This window comes from Columba livia, chromosome 4, assembly GCF_036013475.1.
Source record: "Columba livia isolate bColLiv1 breed racing homer chromosome 4, bColLiv1.pat.W.v2, whole genome shotgun sequence".
In the NCBI taxonomy this organism is placed as follows: Eukaryota; Metazoa; Chordata; class Aves; order Columbiformes; family Columbidae; genus Columba; species Columba livia.
The window spans coordinates 46810889-46830881 of NC_088605.1; the positions used below are offsets into that span (position 1 = coordinate 46810889).

At 36.7% G+C, this 19993-nt stretch overlaps 1 protein-coding gene across 3 annotated transcripts in view; it reads left to right on the forward strand.

Annotated features, from left to right (window-relative positions):
* Positions 1 to 19993, forward strand: part of FBXW7 (F-box and WD repeat domain containing 7) — a 177506-nt gene that overhangs the window by 90221 nt on the left and 67292 nt on the right. The window contains exon 1 of one of the 3 annotated variants that reach the window (XM_065062713.1): positions 1332 to 7411. The exons of the other annotated variants lie outside the window; for them this stretch is intronic. Coding sequence (XP_064918785.1) covers positions 7265 to 7411 — 147 coding nt within the window. The 5' untranslated portion in view covers positions 1332 to 7264. Of the gene's footprint in view, positions 1 to 1331; positions 7412 to 19993 lie in introns of those variants that run through there. 3 annotated transcript variants of the gene reach the window in all.

The following is a 19993-nucleotide window of genomic DNA, read 5'->3' on the forward strand; positions in this document are numbered from 1 at the left end:
CCACAGGCTACCTGCTTTTTCTGTAGTCTAGGCATTCATTACTTTGCATAACTTGAGCTTTATAAATAGCCTCGCACCCCTTTGCAGGATGCTATTAACCAGCTGAAAAGGATTATATTGCTTAATTTGGTGCTATCAAATGAATGCCAGTGTAACAATTGGTTGTTGCATTTGTTAGATTTATGTGTGTTTACAGTTCTAGGAGGAAAAGCAAGATCTTGTATCGAAGTAGGCCTTGATATATATATTGTTTCAAACATATAAAATGTAGTACTTTGCACTGTTCAACCTTTTATTTTGGCAGTAGATAATATAGCTAATATGAAGAGTTACTATGTTGTCGGGCTTTATACAAGAGAAGATTTTTTTAAATGCTGAATAAATGGTATGTGGACAGAATTGTTAACTATAGAAGATTTTTTTTTTTTTTTAGGTGGCAGAAATATTTTCAGTGCTTTTCTGATGTTTTGGTGATTGTTACTTTTCCCATTTAATATGTAGAAAGGAAGAAATTTCTAAGTCCAAAACTAATTTTTGGCAGTGCTTTTTAGACACTATTCAAAACCTGATAATAATATTTTTAATATTTGAGTACTGCCTTGTGTATATTGTATGCATGTATGTATATTGGAATTTCCCACTGAAAGTCTTGCATTTTACATGGAAGAGTGATACAGTGATAACAAAAGCTGAAGCACTATATGGAAAACTAATTTTTCCATTTCCTATCTACTTTTTTCATAAAAGCAGCTGCATTACTAATAAAAACACCTGCTTTCCCTTCCCCCATCTTATTCTCAGCTGGGAATTTGACTTGCATTTTAATCCAGTGTTAAATATTGCATGACTTCTCTACCTGTTGTTGTAGTTATTAATTCTTGTCTCAGCTTTATTTAAAGGTGCAACAACAGCATAAATAAGTGGTCAGCAAATAAATTCCTGCAGAGCAGCTGTAGCAATTCTTTTTAACAGCTGGTGCAACTCTGACTAGACCAAAGAGTTAAACTTGCTTATCTAACAAGTCATTTTACAGCCAGTGAGAACCAGGCAGACATTTCTGGAATATTTGTAAAACACGTGATGATGCAGCTGGATTTCTGTTACATACCTGTAATATTTTCTGAAATGTTTAATGAAGAAATGAAGATACGTACTTTAAAGATAGTTTAAAGAAAAGTGACAGTGATGACAAGACCCCATAGCACGGTAAATAAAGCCAAATAATATAGGCCTCTGGTTACAAATTATTAAGTACATTTAAAGGGATGTCTAAATATGGTGGGACTTCTTTTTTTTTTTTTTTTTTTTAATGTGCATGGTTAAGTATGTGTTTTAATGATATAATAGCGTGATTAGTTGATATGATATAGTCTTGCCAATATGCAGTTTTCTAGACAGTCTACATGTTTCTTTTGTAAACACTGAATATGACCTTACAAAAAGGTAGCTTGTGCAAATGGTACCTTGTAATTTTTCAAATGCTCTTTTGCATTCGTACTGTCATGACTGAGGGCAGCTTCCACAGCTATAGCTGCATATGCTTGCATGTTCCCTTCCCTTTCTTTGGAGATGAAATTCTGTATTCTTTGAGATGCCTAGGGAACTTTTATCATTGGAATCTCTTTGGGAGCAGTATTGTGTACTAAGGGATCCATGGACAAAGAGAGGTGATCTAGTAGCTCATTGCTGCCCAAAGATGGAGGTCTTGACTACTCTCCACTTCCAAACACTTTTGCTTTATCTCTTGTCTCACCATGTGTTTGGCTGCTTTGTGAGCTGTTTGCATTTGCTAGACTAGTGGAAAAATAACTCGGCAACAACAAAAAATGGAGTATTTTCAGGTATCCTACTTACTGGAGTCATTTCAGAACTCGTAAGCCTCACAGATTCTTCAGCCAGTTTAAGGAAGAGTTTGGAAGGGCAGGTACTACTTTTCTTTTTGCTACTTGAATCTCTAGCTGACCTGTTTGTTTCATTTCAGCTTCAAAGATGTTTAGCTGTGTGATTAAATAGATCTAATGGAGATCTGTTATTTTTTGCTGACAGTCATTCAAACTCACTTGCATTGGCGTTCACAATCAGAAACTGAATCTAGTGAACCCTTGATGTTGGTTAGTCTGACCTACTGCTTAGGTTCTCCAGCAGACAACGCTACTGGAGTTAAATGCCATCCATGAGTATTAAAATGCAGTAGGTCAAATTGACAACGACTTCATTTTTCCATGCATTCACACTTAGACACCAGGATGCTTAAACAAGTATGAGCATGAACATGGGCATGAAAGATGCCTAGTAGATGTGTTTATCAGATTATTTCCCCTTTGCTTGATATTCATACCTTCTTTGACATCTGCTAGGGAATTTCTGGAGAATGCTCTCTTCTGGAGTGTGAAGTATTTTGCCATATTTGTTTGAACTTCTATAATTTTTTTCAGTAAAGGAGTGTCATACAAAGTTGTACCATCTTCCACCAGCAGCTGCGAAAGGTGTATCATCTTGCCCTTTCATGGCAAAAATTTTCAAGTAGCTTTTTTGTATTAGATGCTAAACTCTTTAATCACTGTAGTTATTAATGGCCGTGCCTCATGATTCCAGAGCCAGAATTACAAACAGGAAGTATCATCTCAGTAAGTCCAAGTTAAGAAAATCTGGATGATTTCTGGATGATGTCTTGAGATCAAAATTATCTTCATTGATACCCTCCATACCCTTTTCAGGGGTCTGGGTCATTATGTTTTATTACAGATATAGATTTTTTTTTTAATTGGGTAGACTTGGATATGATAGAGAATCTTTAGAGCAACAGTTTTTTCTGTGAAGCACCACTAATACAGTTGCAATTAGTACAGTGCCTTGTTTCTATGCAGCTTACTAGTTTGCCTATACAAAGCAGGCTTCTGTGCAATGTGGCATTTGGGAGCTACATTTGTATGCTGGTATTAGAAACCCCTCACATAAATAAGCTTAGGACCACAGTCGCTACATAGGAGTAGTTATAGTGTAGTACAGACTGCCTTGCTTTGCTAACAAAATGGTTCCTGCTCTTTGTACACATGGGTGGGAGCCAGCATGGATTCAAGGGAACAATAAGGCTGATGTATAATGTGAATTATAGTGCATCCTGTATGCTACAACTATGCAGAGCTTACTAAAAATGTTATTTAGGAAGTACATTATCAAATATATTCAAAGGTTTATTATGCTGCTATTATTATTTTTGAGAAGGTGACTTTTAAAATGTTGCAGTGCTCTACTTTATCCATTTGAGGGCAGCTGTTCACCGATGTTAAGAACTGTGGAAAACCTGTCTGGGGGTTCTGCTTTTCGCATTTTAATCTTTGTATACTTGCCAGTACTTCATTTTACAAAGATATGTCTTCACTGGACCAGCCAAAAAAAAAAAAAGAGGAGAAGTCTTCTGGATTCTTAAGTTTACAGTTAATACTCCCTGATGCTCTCAAACTACTATTTTCAAAATCAGGTTGTCAGGCACTTGAATGCATCTAAATAAAGCGATCTGATTTCAAACATGATCTTCTGATTAAAATGACAGACAGGCACCTTTTCTAGGAGCATCACTGGATATCAACCCCACTTCATTTAGAAACAGGATGTTAGAGATATGTATTACAAAGCATTAAAGCTCAAATTTTCATAGTTTCACATTTGTCAAGGTTATATTAAAAATACACCCTTCTAAAGATAACTGCAGCAGAGTGGCTTGTAAAAATTTACATTTAGAGCTTAGATTAGACTCTTATGTGTAATAAATAAAAAATAAGTGATATCTAGTATATGCAATGTATTCCTGACACTTCTAAGATAGCCAGCCCTCTCAACTTTTGTTTTCCTGTTACTCCCCCTTGATGCTTACATTAGACTTTATCATACTTTCAGGCTAAGGACTTTTACTTATTAAATATTTGTAGCTGTCCAGCAAAGCTTTGGGCCTTTAAACATTACTGTGAGACATACTTACAATCAGTAATGTGTAGCAAATCTAAGACTAAAACAAAATCATGATATATGGAAACAAAACTGGGCCAACAAGATCTCATCTGCTAGTGCAAATGTTTTTTTCTGGAAGACAGTGATAAAAAAGGGGGAATGTAGGCAGAGAGAAAACCCAAAGCTTTTCCTGATTGCTATGGTAAAGTGTGAAATCTAGCATGGTAATTTCATATGGGACCAAAAAAAAAAAAAAGACTTTAGTTTGCTTTGGCTTTGTCCACTTAGGAAGGGGACTGCACTAAATGTGAACATCACACCTTTTTTCAGCTAGAAGTGTGTCCCTGTGGAAGCACTCTAGAATAGCTTGGAAGTTCCTGAGGGTATCTCAAGCCACAGAAGAAGTAGGGCTGACAATCAAGAGTTTTGTCTTTTCAGAAGTGTGAGAATAACCTGTGACTGGAGATGTGTGCTGTGAGTGGTGCTTGGAGGGCGCTGTACTTCAGTCTTGTCTGCTCCCCAATTGTATGTAAATTTGTAATTGGGCCAAGTTGTGCTGCTATTTTGCACTTGGGTTATGAGCTAATAGTTAAATTTAAAAAAAAACGAGGGGAAAAAAAGGAAGGGACAAGTAAACATGTAAAGTAGAAATGTACTATGCTCTTATCAACTAATAATGGCTGGTACTAAAGTAGGGTTTTGCCACACTGTCAAATTCTCCTTTCAGCAATTGCGCAAGGAAATAATCTTTCAAAATTGAGTTTACTTCAACAGTTTCTCTTAACGTGCACACGCAGACATTTCTGTATGCAATTAAACGAAATATTGAGTACTTATTAAACTATAGTCTGAGGTTTGCTTTGTACAAAATACTGTATCTGATCTTGTGTTACATACATGCTATTCAAATGTCAAATTATATAAATATAAATACATTTTATTAACCTTCCCACTCTGGAATGACAGAGACAGCAACTTGTACATCAAAAATGGAAAACATTGACCTGTTGCTTCTTTTTGAATGACACATCAATAGGGATATGTTGAGTTGATCTTTTTTGGGTTTTTGGCTCTGTTCTTCACTTTAGTTATTCAAAATAGAAACAAAAGGCTAATTTTTCTCCCTCTTTGGAGTGCTTCAGTGAAGTTTTCTTATTTGAGTGAATCTAAGATCTCAAGAAACCTTTCCAAAGTCTTCCAGCCAAGTGAAAGCCTAATATTTGTTGTATAAAATATGAAGTAATTCAGGATGAAATTATAAACTGTGATCTAATGATATTGCTGTTGAGTACAGGAGAATGGTAAGCTGTTTTTTGGAGTTTATAGGATGAAGTATGAACAAGAAAATGTAAAGGGTCTTTTAGAAAAGAGTGTATGTCTAAAGGTGCTTTAGAATGGCATTTGAATAGAATGGCAGAAAAGAAAAAAAACAATCAGGGTTTGAAAATATTGTGCTACCCAGCATTCCATCATAGCATTTCTGTATGCAACATCTGAAAAGATATAAGGGTTTCTTGTTGTTCATCTGAGAAAGAGATATTTTGTTGTAAGTGAATGCTTACAGTAATGTGTGTATACTCAGTGAAGCATTATGGTTTTTCATAGTTGTTGTTGTTTGTTTGTTTGTTCATTTTTTAACTGTTCAACAAGCAAATGTTTGCTCAGGGGAGGCCCTCTATATGCAAGTGAGACATGCTTACAGCTTGGCTTTTAAAGGGGAAACAAATGGTAAGTGGAGATGCTAATACAGGCGTATTTTAATGCTGTCTTTTTGTGAAGTTTCAGTGTTGTGCTTCAAGCATTAAAGCACTACTACACTCCCTCTTTTGCCCTCGCATAATTATACAGTTAATTATCTTTGCTGGGTTGTGCATAAAGGAACTTGTAAGATTTCTTAATGGTCATTTATTCACTGTGTTTTGGACTGTACCTACTCAGTGCATACAAGGGCTCTGATGGCTTTCTGTGTCTCTTATCAGCAATTTAATAAGACATTTTCATAGGCTTTTATCGCTTTCTACTTAGTTTTGCTCAAAAAGGTTTTCAAGATTTGAATATATTTTTAAGAAACATGTCCAGGTATAGGGATCGGAAAGGGATTGGGGGAACCTAGAGGCATTGTAGGAAAGCTAGTTTGATCAAGAAATTATTTAAAATGGAAGTAAACTAATTGCGGGTAATGTGAGTAATAGACATTGCTGTTCTAGCTTCATTTGGTGGAGTAAAAGCTTTTTTCCTGGAAAATGGCCCTAAGTCAGGTTTGTTGCGAAGAGCAGACAGCCCTTTCCCCCGCGTCCTTTGGGAGATGCTGTTCTGGGAGAAGGAGCCCTCCTCCTTTCCATCAGAGTGGCGGGTAGGCCTGAGCAAACTGGTACTCAAACCTGTGATGGCCAGAGAAGGGAAGAATGTTCAAGTACCATTGCAGCCCTAGAGCCAAAACCCCCTGGATCCTGCTCCCCCCCCAGCAGCAGGGAAGGGGAAGAGGTACAGCTGGGCTACCTGCACATAAGTAAGGAGGGCCAGGAAGAAAGAGCTAAAAATCACTGTATAGGTGAAAAATACGTTGATAGCCTCTACTTTTAATAAAAAAGCATGTTTTGAGCCAATACCTTAATTTTAGGGGACTTTCTTTTTCTTTTCTGACATGTTGTGTGTTGGGGTTTTTTTGTTTGTTTTGTTTTGTTTCCTTTTTTTAACATATTGTTTGTGGAGATGGTGGTTGAGAAACAGCAAAGTCCAGGTCAGCTTTTTAGTCACTAGCTGTCAAATTTATTGGAAGTCCAGAAGTCTGCCTGGAGAGTGATGGAGTTGATCCTGCAGTAACACTGTTACTGTCTGAAGGTTGCAATCTCCTTGGGTTCTTCTTCTGAAAGCACAATGCCAACTTATAAAAAAATAAATACCAATAAAAAAAAAAAAATCATCTTTTAAAGCACAGGCATAAGCACCTGTGGCTATTAAAACTCCTGACAGTCATGATTTTCTTCTTCTTTTTCAATCTGCGTATCCTGTTTTGGAGAAGGGCTCCTCTGACATTGCAGGGGAGGTTCCACCAGCTGTGTGACTGGCAGGCGCAGTCTGCCTGCCCCTTGGTAGTTTAATTCCTGTCTATACTAGGATAGCTTGCACTTCACTGAGCAGCAGACAGGTCAGGACACTTGGCAGAAGGCTGAGAGACAAAGGCAGCAGGCTGCGGGGAGCCGAATCACCAATCTGAAACTTTTTTTTTAAAAAAAAAAGTCATGCAACTCTAAAAGCAAAGTCTTTAGCAATGTTCTTGCATTATTAGTAGACCTCACAAAGTAAGAACGATAAAATGTCCAAACCTGGGAAAACTGCCATCAACCATGGCTTGGTTCCTGTTGATCTTAAAAGTGCCAAAGAACCTCTACCACACCAAACCGTGATGAAGATATTTAGCATCAGCATCATTGCACAAGGCCTGCCCTTCTGCCGTAGGCGGGTAAGTGTAAAAGTCTTTAAAACCTAAATTTTGATCGCTTGGCTTGTAGCTCAGTGCTTTGTCATGGTGCATTCATTCCATGAGGAAATACTTATATCTGTATGATCTGTTCACTCAGAGTGCCATAGAGGAGCCCTCAGGTCATTTATTTCAATACTTCTCGTGCTTGAATTGAATTAAAATCTGTACATGTTGTCTTAGCTATTACCCATTTAAAAGGGATATGCCAGAGAGTCTTTTATACTTGTAAACCACATAAATGAAAACAAATGCTGTACAAAATAGGTGCATTCATAAATGTGTATTTTGCTTTTATTCACTCCTTTAGGTGATGTCAGTCGTTTTGAGTAAAATCTATTGAATGAACTTCTGAATGCTATCGGCGTGTGCGAATTGTTGAATATTAAAGTAGATAATTTAGAGGTGTTAAACTAATTATTATTTAAACATTTTCAGTAAGAATTCTTAAAATATGATTTTAATACTTTTGTAACTCAGTAGTGGAGAGAACATTTTTGCTGTTAGAGAAAACAAAAATAGCATGTTACTATGTGGAGGTTGCGATATAGTTTATATATAGACAATCCCAGCCTGACAAACTATCACGGGTCTTATGCTACAGCTTCAGGGACTATACGAATAAAGTGGCTCTTAGAGCACATTATGTGAGTTGTTTGGGGGCTTTTTTAGTTTGTTTGTGTTTTGTTTTGTTTTTAAAGTCTTTTAGATTTTGTTTTTTTCTATCATACACAATTTTCAATAAAAAGTGAGTATTTTCAAATCAACTTCCATGATTATTTTGTTACTCAGTTTGCATATTGCTGAGCTCAAAATCTTTAAAGTAAAATTAATTTTTCTTCTTTATTACTCTTTGGAACTTCTTTTCAGTAAAATTAGAAATAAACTCATTCTACATAATTAATTTTCCCAACACTACCTTGAGTTTTCTATTGCTATTGAATAAATACTATTTCCATTTATTGATGCAAGTTCTTAAATCTAGCTCAACTCTTTTAAGGCTTTCCTTGAATGTCAACATATTCCATAAGCTTCATTATTTATATCATGAATTAAATTTAAATTTGACGAGAACACCCTTGAAAGCTTGATTTCTTTTTACCGTGTTGCTTTGAATGTCTGAGTATGTTTCTTATATGTGAAAAGTATGTTACATGTGTTGAAAACTAGCAACATATCAACCTGCAGCAATGCAGAAATTAGAATACAGATCATACACATGACTGCTTAATGTTGGATTATATACATTTCAGAAAATTATTTTTTCTTCTGAAATTAGATATTATACTTATGTTTGAACATTGAATAGGAACATTTCATAAGGTTGAAAGTGATAAAGTAACCCTTGATATTTTAGTAGATGTGCTTTCAAATTTTTTTAATATGATTTGAGAACTGTTTACTTAAAAATGAGCATTTGGGATATTGATAGTTTCAGTTCTTTTGTCTTGGATAAAACCTATAGTATACAGCACAGAAGATAAGTGTAGTAGATATATTTCACAAGTCTTTTTGTGACTGTATTAATATGTTATACTATTGGAACTTTACTGTTGATGTTTTATGCATGTATTTTCTGTAATGAGAAGTGTGGTCACACATTAACTTATCACAAATATGAAAGATCTAAAGCAGTTCTCTGAATACTTTGAATTGTTCCAAAACAACCATGACTGATCTCAGTCGTCCTGTCCTATACGATGTTCAAGCAGTTTAATGACACAGAGGTTTTAGGTCTAGGAAGGTTTAAGAAGCTGTTCAGCATCTACTTTACTTTTGGCATTAGGAAGAAGGAGAAAATTAAGAAATTATGTAAATGCATGTTTTACCAGCTAAGCTATCATCAATCTGTTTAAGTTTTATCTTCTGAAACTAGTAATTCTCAGTGTGATGGCTGCTGACAGTGGAGAAGATGAGAGCTCTGCCTTTATTCTCATGCCTTGCAGCACTCAGAGCCTGCGTGTAGCTCCCAACCATTACCATATTGGGTTCCTTCCATGCAAACACGCGTAGGGTGCATGTGACATCTGCATTTTCATTTCTGCATATTTAAAAAAAAAAAAAAGCCAACCTGATTTTGGATAGTAAGAGATGAAAGAATCAGTACTTTTGCTACATAGATTTATCATTTTATTTAACATAGCAAGAACAAAAAATAATTTTAATGTAAAATATGAGTTCTGACACAAAGTCTGCAACACTTATATGAAAAGTAGAATTAAAATAAATCTAAGTAACTCATAGAATTATTTAGCATTTAATGTTCAGATCTAAACTTGATGTGCTTTAGAACATAAGTTACAGGTTGCTCCTAGGTTTTTAAGTTGGTAAGATGTCAATACCAACTTTTTCTGGCAAGTGCGTGATTGAGCCACTCAGACACAGTCCTGACTTAAGAATTACTGACCTTCTCCTTGTTCGAACTCATTTCTTCCCCTCCTTACTTGTACGTCAAACCAAAAAAACATCTTCAAAATGTGCACTATGATCCTTGGGAGTAAAAGTGCTTCCTTTCTGAGAGCTGACAATTCATGGCTTCTGTATCCTCTACATTAGTTATGCTGGGGCTTCTATCAGGAAGTGCACGATAAATGGTCACAGGATTTAACAGTTTGCCCTTATGCATTTTGTCAGCTTGCTCATGTAGTTAAAACACTTGTCTGCAATACTACTGATCTGTACCCAGTTAAAAATAGTATTACTTAGCATTCTTTGTGTAGCACTTGAGGATAACTTCAGTGCATAGCTCTAAAAGTGCTGTGCTTACACTATGAACATACGTATTACCTCAAAGCTGTCACTGAAAACATTGATGCAGTGTTGTCAAACATAAACATAGCCATGTCCTCTTTAGCCGTTAACATATCGTTTGTAGGCACTGAAGTAGATTTTGCAGTATAATGTGAAGCAGCACTGAATACCTTTCTAGTAGTGCACACTTGAAGTATCGGGTGTCATTTAGCCCTTCTTTGCAGTGTAACTGCAGCTGATCATTGGACATACGAGATAGTCACACATGTCACAAATGTTCCACAATCAAGTGCTGTATTTTGTTTGCCATGGTAAATACTTGCAGTTGACAAAAAACTGGTCTCTTAATTAACTATGAGATTTTTCCCTTAGACTGCTTTTAAACTACTTACAGTAGAAGTGTTTTTCATTCTGAACTGTTCCAATTCTTAATTATTTCAAAAACTGTACCTTAAAAATAGATTTCTTCCCTTATTAGTTTTCTGTGTTTTTTCCTGAAAATTCCAGTACTTGTTGCTCTTAGAGGCTGCTGTATAACAGTTTCATCACATTCAATATTTGTTTTTAAGAAGTGCTAATAAGCTGGAGAATTTGTGAAAGTGACTTACACACCTGCAGCATTCCTTCATTTCAAATACTTTAGAGTAGCACTGAATTCTTATAAAGCAGGGGTTTCCGTGTGAACCCTGTGGCATTCCAACTAAAAAAGTCAAGGCAATAAATGTATCAATTTTTAGTGCCCATACTCTCAGAAACACCAAAGATTCTGTTAATAGTTTTGCTATATATGTGTATGTTTCACCCCTAAACTGTATCCAAATTTTGGCAATTCATCAGCTTAGTTCATCAGTGAAATGCTTCCCCCTGTAGGATGTACTTGTGTCTTAGATGAACATGGGATAAAGCATTTAAGCATTGATTTACATACTAGCCTGTGTTTTTTGTATATGAGAGTATCCACTGTTTTTACGTGTGACATGTGGCATTGGTCCATTTGTTACTAAAGTGGAGCACTTGGGAAGAGACTCCATTCCTTTTGCTTCCTCTGCTTGACTGGTATGGTAATAATTCATTTGAAATGCTATGTGTTGTAGCATGAACAACTTCACTTATTTGGACTTGTTTCTTTATCCCTTCATTTCTGTGTTAACCAAAACACCCTTTTCATTGTCAGTCCAATCTATGTAAAGGCTTGCACCAGCAGTTTAACCAAGTAGTCCGTCTGTTCAGTTTTTCAGGGAGATGTAGTCCTGAAATTTTCTGTAACAAATCATATTTATTGCTTGAGTATGGCATGCTATTTCATGGATGACAGTAAGAAGTTACTTAATGGACAAAAAAAACTATTTAGCTTTCTCTGAGATGATATGTCCTCTCATCTTATACTTCCTTGTATTTCAGCTGACTTTGGATCAGGTCCTGAGTAATATGAAAAAGAAACACAAAAAAGAAAAAAAAATTCTCTTTTTACCATTGGGTCAGAAGAGCATAAAAAAAGAAGTATGGAAGTGTACATGTGTGCATGCATATATATGTGTATAATTTTTTAATTTAAAACTTAAGGGGGTCTTAAGAGTCTGTCACAGGACAAATGAGAGCACTCCCACATGCCTGCATCTTTTACAGGAGACCTTTAGGTTCTGTGCTTTGTGGCAAGGAACTTGCATAATGGTTAAGTGGTGTGAAGAAGCCTCTTTGAGTGGCTGTCAGATATAACTTCATTCCTAAACTGGTTTAGCCTTTTCTTCAAATTTTCTTGTTTGTTTTAGAATTTGTCACCTGAATGTGCAGATTATGGGCTAGTCAGTTGATATCTACATGAAAGGAAGCTTGTTCTTGTCCACTCTGCTTGTTTCTCATAAAGGAGTGTGTCCATTGCTCTGGATATCCAAATATTCACAATAAAGCCAGCCTTCCAGAGGTTTTACTTTTCATTGTTAAACTTACAATCTATAGTGTTTGTTTTCTTGCTTTTATTATTTTTAGAGTTTTAGTTTTGGAAGATCTTTGCAAAGAAACATAAGGAATTTGAGTGTAAAGAAAGGAATACTGAGAAGTCTTGTGTAACACTGCCTAGAGGGTAACACCTTTTAGAAGATAAATAATCTTGAATAATGAACTTTTTCCTCTCTTTCCACTCTGCATCTGCTTTTCCCATGCCTTTAATCTCCTCCAAGAGGGGAATAAAACTTTTTCGTGCATGAGGTGATAGCCTTGAAGAAAAGGAATGTTACTTATTTTCTCAGTGTGGTACAGGGGCAGTCTGAAAATTCTCTTCACCTTTTTTTTTTCCCCCGCTTCTTTCTGCAATTATCTCTTTCATTTTGCTTTCAAACCGTGCTGTACTTGAGAGGTAATCAAATAGGAGCTAAAGAAGCAGTAGACAAATCACGTTATCTGGTCAGCTCCAGGTGGGTTGGTTCAGCCTGGCTCAGCTGAAGATCCCTGTGGTCTCCCAAGCTATGCTTCCAAGAGGTTAGTCAGTCATACCACAATCCATCTTTTTTTTTTTAACCTCAAAACCATGGATGCAGTCATGTGTAGCCAATGTTTGTGACTCTGTAGAACTAGATACAGGCAGAAGTATGCTTGTCTACCCCTCCCCTTCTCTGGGGTGTTACAGAAGCTCTGGGCTTAAGATAGCATTTGCAGGAGTAAGCTCTGAGTTTGTTCAAACAGCTGTTCCCTGTGTCCCCTGAAAAAAAGAAAATTGCTAGCTAAACTGTGCATATCTAGTCCAACCTGCTACACTGGGTCAAAAATACTTGGACAACTCCAGACAAACCTCTGACAAATTTGCTTGGGTGGGTTTTTTGGGGGGGAGAGAGTTGGTGGTTCTTTTCACCAAAACTTCTGCAACATGTCATAGCACTCCCAGAGTCTGCTTTTTCAGAATATTCAGTGATCCTCTGTCACCATATTGACTCTTGAAAAACACTTTTATACTTAAATTGTTCTACTTATTTCTGGCCAAGATAAAAGCAGCAGTCGGAAACTCATTTATATTTAATGCTAGCTAAAATGTTTTTCTTTGTGGCTTCGATGCATTTAAAACTTCAATTTCTCGTACAAGGAGTGGTGCTGTCTCTTACAGACCGATGTGCGGTGCAGATGCTAAAAGCCTTTTAGGAGGGTTCTGCAGTCAGTCACTTCCTTTCAGGAGGTGTCAGAAGAAAGATTGCCTGGGCAATTTTACTCCTTTGTGCCTGATTGTTTAGATGTCTTTAGAAACCTTTATTGTTATTCACGTTGAGCTATTCAAACATGCTAGATTGACTTTGTGAAAGCTCTTTACCTGCTTAAAGTCTGTCAGTTTTATCATCTCAAGCTGTGGAGGCTATAGAATCCAGCGGAAGAAAAGAGGGAATGGGAGACAGAGTGATGCCATAAACTGACCCAGCTGCCTCTTTGCTGATTGACCGTGCCAGAGAGGAATTCATGAAATGTGTAATTAAATACTTCATTTATTGCTTTGAAACCTAATTGCCTTAACTGCGAATCTCCTTTTTTCCTCTTTTTGCAGTCTGTTGTATCACTAAGTAAATACTTTTTCTTTCTACAACAAATGAAGCTATTTTAATTTCCTGAACAGATCTTTTTCAGGTAGGGGGAGAGGATCCTTTGTGAGGAAAAAATGCTCTGCTGTGACATGACACATAATACAAATACACAAAGAGGGCAAATGAGTTTTAACTGGCAATCGTTGTTCTGGCATTTCCCAGATAATGACTGGAAGCTGAACTGAACTGGAATGATACCTAAGCAGGATTGTAGCATTAGCATCTTGCTATCTGATCTCTGCCACTTATCACAGCTATTTGATTGTTTTTTCTTATGTGCTGAACTGTTGCTGTCACAAAATGATGCTTTTACCATTTGAAATAGATCCACTCCTTGGGGTGGAAATCTGAACTCATTCCTGGTTTCACTGCTCAACTTGTGTTTTTCTTCCAAACTGGTGCACTCTATCTCACTCACCCTTCTCCTAGCTTTGGACTGTTAATGCTGCTTTCTCCCAACACCTTTTCATTGATATTCATCCTCTGTTTATATATATATTTATATATACAGATGTGGGTTTTAAAAATTTACTTTTATTTACCAATATTACTATTGGTATTATAATGATATTGTCCTAAAAGCTGTATGCAGAATTGTCCCTGCACAGAGAGCTTACTGCTTGTAGAGATGAAAGACAGAAGGCAAAATAGGAACAGAAACATCATGTGTTGGCTGCTAGAAACAGAAAATTGTTGCTTGGCTCATAGGCTGGGAGCCTGTAGGTGACACTGTCCTGCTCTTTTTCTAAGGATACTCTCCTAATAGCATTTTACTTTTTGAAAATGGAAAAAGAACAGCAGTGGAGGTGCTGCAAAGGGGTTTTTTGTATGTTTTTAGCCCCTTTTTTCCCTACTTACCCTGTATTTAGATAGACTGACTACTACACCTAAACAGTTCAGACTTTGTTGCTCAAAGTGAATCTGCATGATGGTGTTCTCTAAGTACAAATGGCAGTCTCTTCCAAAGCATGCTGCTATAAATAAACCTAACACAAGATTACTTCTCATGATAACAGCAGCAGCTGGCAAGAATGTTTGCAATTTTAACATCTTTGCAGCACTACTACATTCCGTCTTGCATTTCTGCTTTTGTTCGTTGACAGTGAGATTTCAGACTAAATTCTTACCATGAATTTCTTCATGGCCTTGCAGTCTTCCCCTCTTTTGTCTCTCCTTCCCCAAATCCTGTCTAGATACCAAGCTATTAAACAAGTCCTCTACAGTCTGCTGCCTGTTCTGTCCACATAGCTTTTCTTTAGCATATCTCTTTTCTTTCCTGCCTTTTTACACCCACAATGTTCCTGTCCTTTGCCTGTCCACTTATGCCGCATGCAGTTCTGGGAAGCCTTTCCTACCCACGCACGTCCTGTAATGAAATGAAGAATTATTTGTAGCTGGCTAGTCCAATATTTCCTAATTGAACCAGATAAGCTATCAGGTTGAAAAAAAAAATACAGCTGCTACAGCATCTCTTAACATGCATTTAGGTTTAAGTATAATAAATTAAGTATTAAAATATTGCATGTCAATCAGTTTTCACGTCTCACCTTTATCTCTAGGCAGATAATAAGCTCTTATAGTTGCTGCCAATTCTTTTCTCTTGAATAATATCCAGAATAGATGTTTGCGCCCCCTTTTTTGGGGGGGATGAATGTGTCTGTTTTAAACAACAATAATCTTCTGTTTATTTCATATATTAGACATGTGAGCTTGTCTCTTATTTGCAGTTTCCATTCGTACTGATGCAAGAAGTAAGAAAGATTATCTAACAGACGCTGCACATGGCAAAAAACTAATTGTACAAATTAAAGTGGGGCTACATCATCCCTTTAGCCTATGACAGGATCTGTGGTGTCTGTGCTATTTCAGACAGATTTATCTAATGGTGTAAGATTGCTTCTGATAGAAGTTCTTAGCTTCCTCATCATGTTTGAAATATCATTATGTGTTGAGGTCACTTTACACTATAAAAATTTGACGCTGATAGCAATTCATGCGAGGGCTGAAATTAATTTCTAGATTTATTAAGGACATGTGTCCATAGCAGTATTTCTTCGCTTCAGAAAGAAAATGGATTAGAATAGTAACAGCAGCTATTTTGGTCATTGCCTAATATGTAATATTAATGTGGATTAAAATTGCAAAAGTAGGTTCGTTTTAGGGTTGATCTGTGATGTTTAAGACACACTCTTCCCTCCCCCTGCCGTGGGGTAAGGGAAAGTTTGTTAAAATGTTAAGGGGACTATTCCATTTAATTGTCAAATTAGTTTGCCGTAAATTTCTTTTAGTTTCTTGTCTGCTTCTGTTTCCTTATTGCATGAAGAGCTGACCATCATGGGGGAAACTTCAGTGAGTTGTAGCTATTCCCTCCCAGAAGCAGCAGAGGAGGCAGCTTGAGCCACCTGGCGCCAAGCTGTGTGAGTGATCATGGCTTTCCATGAGGTCTGTCGGCAGAACTGAAGTCAGCTTTCCCAAAGGGCCTGTGGACTGCGCTGCTTTGGAGCATCTGATTAATGTGGAGCACTTTCTGGACCTGGCACCGCCTCAGTTTCTTACATCTGTTCAACCTGTCTTCCTTGGTTTGTCCTGTGTGTTCCCATCAAGGGTTGCATCCAGATGTCTCCTCGGTTTAGTGCCTTACATAAAATGAATGCAGCTGTCTTGCAAGCACAGTACTAAGCCCTGCGCCAGTCTTGAGATTTCTGGGAAGGCATCCAAACTGCTGAGAGGGTCAAGAGGAAGTAGTTTCCTGTTCTGAAGTGCTGGCCCATTTTAATTTGTGCACACAAATGAATGTTTTAGGTGTCCAGAAATGCTGCATATTTGTCTGTTTGTGGCCATGTTTAGCAGGTCAAGTCTTACAAGCTCTTCCCAAATCAACAAAAGTATCAGAAGTGGCTTATTCTTTCTGGTGTGTGGAGAAAGTATTAGTTGATGCTTGAAGACATCTAAGATACCCTTAGAGAATTAATTTATTCCTGAAAATATGGCAGTGAGGATAGGCAGGTGTGGAAACCTTCCTGCCTGACCCCCTGACTTTTCTCTTTCTTTTTGATACAGGGGGAAACCTGCAATAAAAATTCACACTGGTCACCGGAGTGCAGGAATGTTAAAAACCGTAATTTGCCCCTCTCTCTACTAACATACAATGTCTTTCGGACTTGGGGGACCTAATTTATTAAAGGAGATAGCATTGGCAGTTCCTTGGATTGGACACGCAGGCTGTAGGAGTTCATAATTGCTGAAAATTTTCAGCATGTTCTTTGGGCTTCAGTAGACAATTTTTGTCCCCTGAGGTTATTTAGACATTGTTACCCAGTTATAATAGGTGCTGCAAGCCTAGTAAAAGTAATCTTTCAAGAGACATCTGTGTTTATTTGCTCTTAGTGTTGTCTGTATTTCGTGTATGCATATTGATAAAAAAATTGAGACATTTAGTAATTAGTCCTAAGGCCTCATATTTTGTTGGTGGATTTTAAGATTTGTAATTCAGATTTGCACTGCTTAGGCATGAACAATGTTAGTGAGCAAAAACTTTAAAGTGAACTGCATTCTCTGTGAAGAGAGAACTGTAGTCTTCTTGATATAAACACCAAAATGTGTAAATTTTTATTACATAATGTAGTGAGTGTGTACATAATGTACAGTATTTGCATATTTATATATTTGGAAGAAGGACATATAGGATCCCTTTTGCAAAGGTATTTGTGATGTCACAAGTCAAATGTCAGTAAGGAGAAACATAAGACAGAATTATTGAAAAATAAAATAGCATACTCAGTAGTAGTTTTAAATGTCATGTAAACTATTTTCTACTGTTTCTCTAATTTTAATTTCAGATTGCCTGTATCTTAGAGTTGTTCTACCTTTTTACTTCGTCTTCAGAACCATGAAGTCAGGACACCTATTTGTGTATTTTCATGCAAGAAGTTCCTTGCTGTGAGGCGACATAGGAAACACACTTTGTTCTTGATCCATTTTTTTATATTCCTGTAATGTAGCACAAATTGGAAGGTTCGATCTGTCTTTACTAGGCGTTTTAACTTCTTTACAGAGTTTTGAGGAGTAGTTCATGTTTTGATGGTATATGGACATACAGCAGATGAATATTCTTTGGAGTCTTGAGGCTGAACTTTTGAAAATCTGAAGTATTGCTTTTTTCCTTTTTTTTTTTTTAAGCTTACTAGGAGCCAAATTTGGGAGAAAAGAGGAAGGAGGAGATGGAAAATGTGAATTAAATTTAGACATTGGAACTTTGAAGATCCTGTATTCCTTTATAGATATTTCCAATTTAATTTTCTAAAACAAATACTGAAATTAAGGGGTAAAATAATTACTGCTGCTAAGTAGCCAACAAAATGACAGCAATTGAATAAATGGTCTTTTTTCCCAAGTGTGGCTCCCTTTCTGTTGTATGTCTCTTAAGAGAGTATTGTCCAACTACATTAATCTTTAAAAGCTTATTGATAATGCTGAGTTAAAGTTTTCTTTCTAAGAGAAAACCGGTATGCATTCTAGTAGAGAGGACATACAAATGTATGTTGTCTTTGAAGAATTGGAGTGCCAGACATTGAATATGGCATTCCAAAGCATGTAATGACACAGATCACAAAGCTGTTGCCCTATTTAAAACCTAATATATGCAACCATCTTTGTATTTCCAAAAGAATGTCAGTTGCTACTTATAAATATGCAAAAAACCTTTCCGAACTTCTGAATTCCTTTGACAGTGCTTGCGAACTTGATGGTCTATTCTAAAAATACAATATATAATTTTCATTCTGTAGAATGCAATATTAAAGCTAGTAGGTAATTACTTCCTTTCTTATTCCACTCAGAATTGGGGAGCCGTAGCATCTCGTTATCTAATACTACTTAATAATGGTCCTTAGAATGCATACACAGATACAGATGCTGTTTTCTGTGTTTTCAGAGCTGTTAGTTCAGTGAGAGTTTTAAGATTCCCTTCTAGCTTTTTGCTAATAATCATCAGCAGCGCTGCTTTGTGAGACTCTGCCCTTGGTTTTACATGTCTATCATAGATGTATCAAAAACTGTATCAAACAGAAAGGCTTTATCTGGGCTGTCCTAAGTGTATCTTCATTACAGGTTTTCACAAAGAGAAAAATTAGCATATTTGCTACTGTCATCCAGCAGAACAAACCTTAAGTTCCTCCCTTTCCATTTTACTTTCCCTTCATATTATCTTATAATCTAGCTTTAAGCAGATATTTTCAGTAAAAACAAGTGCTCAGTTTTCAGTAGGAGAAATATTCAATGGGAGGAATTGAATATTGTCTTTTAATGTAGGATAAATAAGGAAACTTAGTTTCTTTCTTTCTCCAGTCCTTCTCCCCTTGCCCCTTAAAAACAGTAATGAAACGAATTCTCCCAATTCACTTCAGCACACAATTTCTATTCTATACAGATGAGAGAAGAGACAAGAACCAAGATGTCATAGTAAGCAGTAGCTTTATAGACAAATCTAGCAACTAAGGTAATCTTGCATTATGTCCTGCCTTTCCTTGTTTCTTTCACTGCAGGGATGGCTGCTGCCATAGTCTCTAGACATGCAAACACCTGCTGCTCAGAATCCCTGTCTTTCCTGTTTGACTTGGGCAAGCAGGAGTGGTTTGTTTCCTGTTAAACCAAAATGGAAAAAATACTGGCGTTGAACCCTGGTCGCATCTCAGGTTGCAACAAGTTACAAGTTGGAGATCTCTGAGATGATACAGAAGAGAGGTTTCAAGAACTGAACACTCATGGTGTTCTGACTATTCCCTGGTCTAGAAGGCATCTAATACAAAGCCAGAGGCAGATAAGACAACTCCATGCTGTCCGAATTTTGTTGGGAATAGTATAATTTCTCCTGAGAGGGGAAACCTCTTGAAAATCCTGTGATCCTTTCTGCTGTTGTCTTCTGTCAAGTTTCCATACTAGTGCGGCTTTAGGAACGTGCATTTGGTTTTGTGGATGTAAAATTCAGTTGTTGCGTCAGTGTAGCTTGCTTGTTAATAAATGGTCTCAAACTGAAATCTTCCTCAGATTTTGCTATCCTATTTTAAGTAAAATTGTATATATTTCTTTACCAAGTATAAAAATGTTTCAATATATAGATGGAACTTGAGGTAATTGAAATGAACCTATTAAGTCTGTTATAAATATATGTATTTTTAATTTGGAATGGGGAAAAAATTGTCTGGAATATATGATTATTTTTTTTTTTCTGAAAGTGTAACTTTGCCTCTGAAAA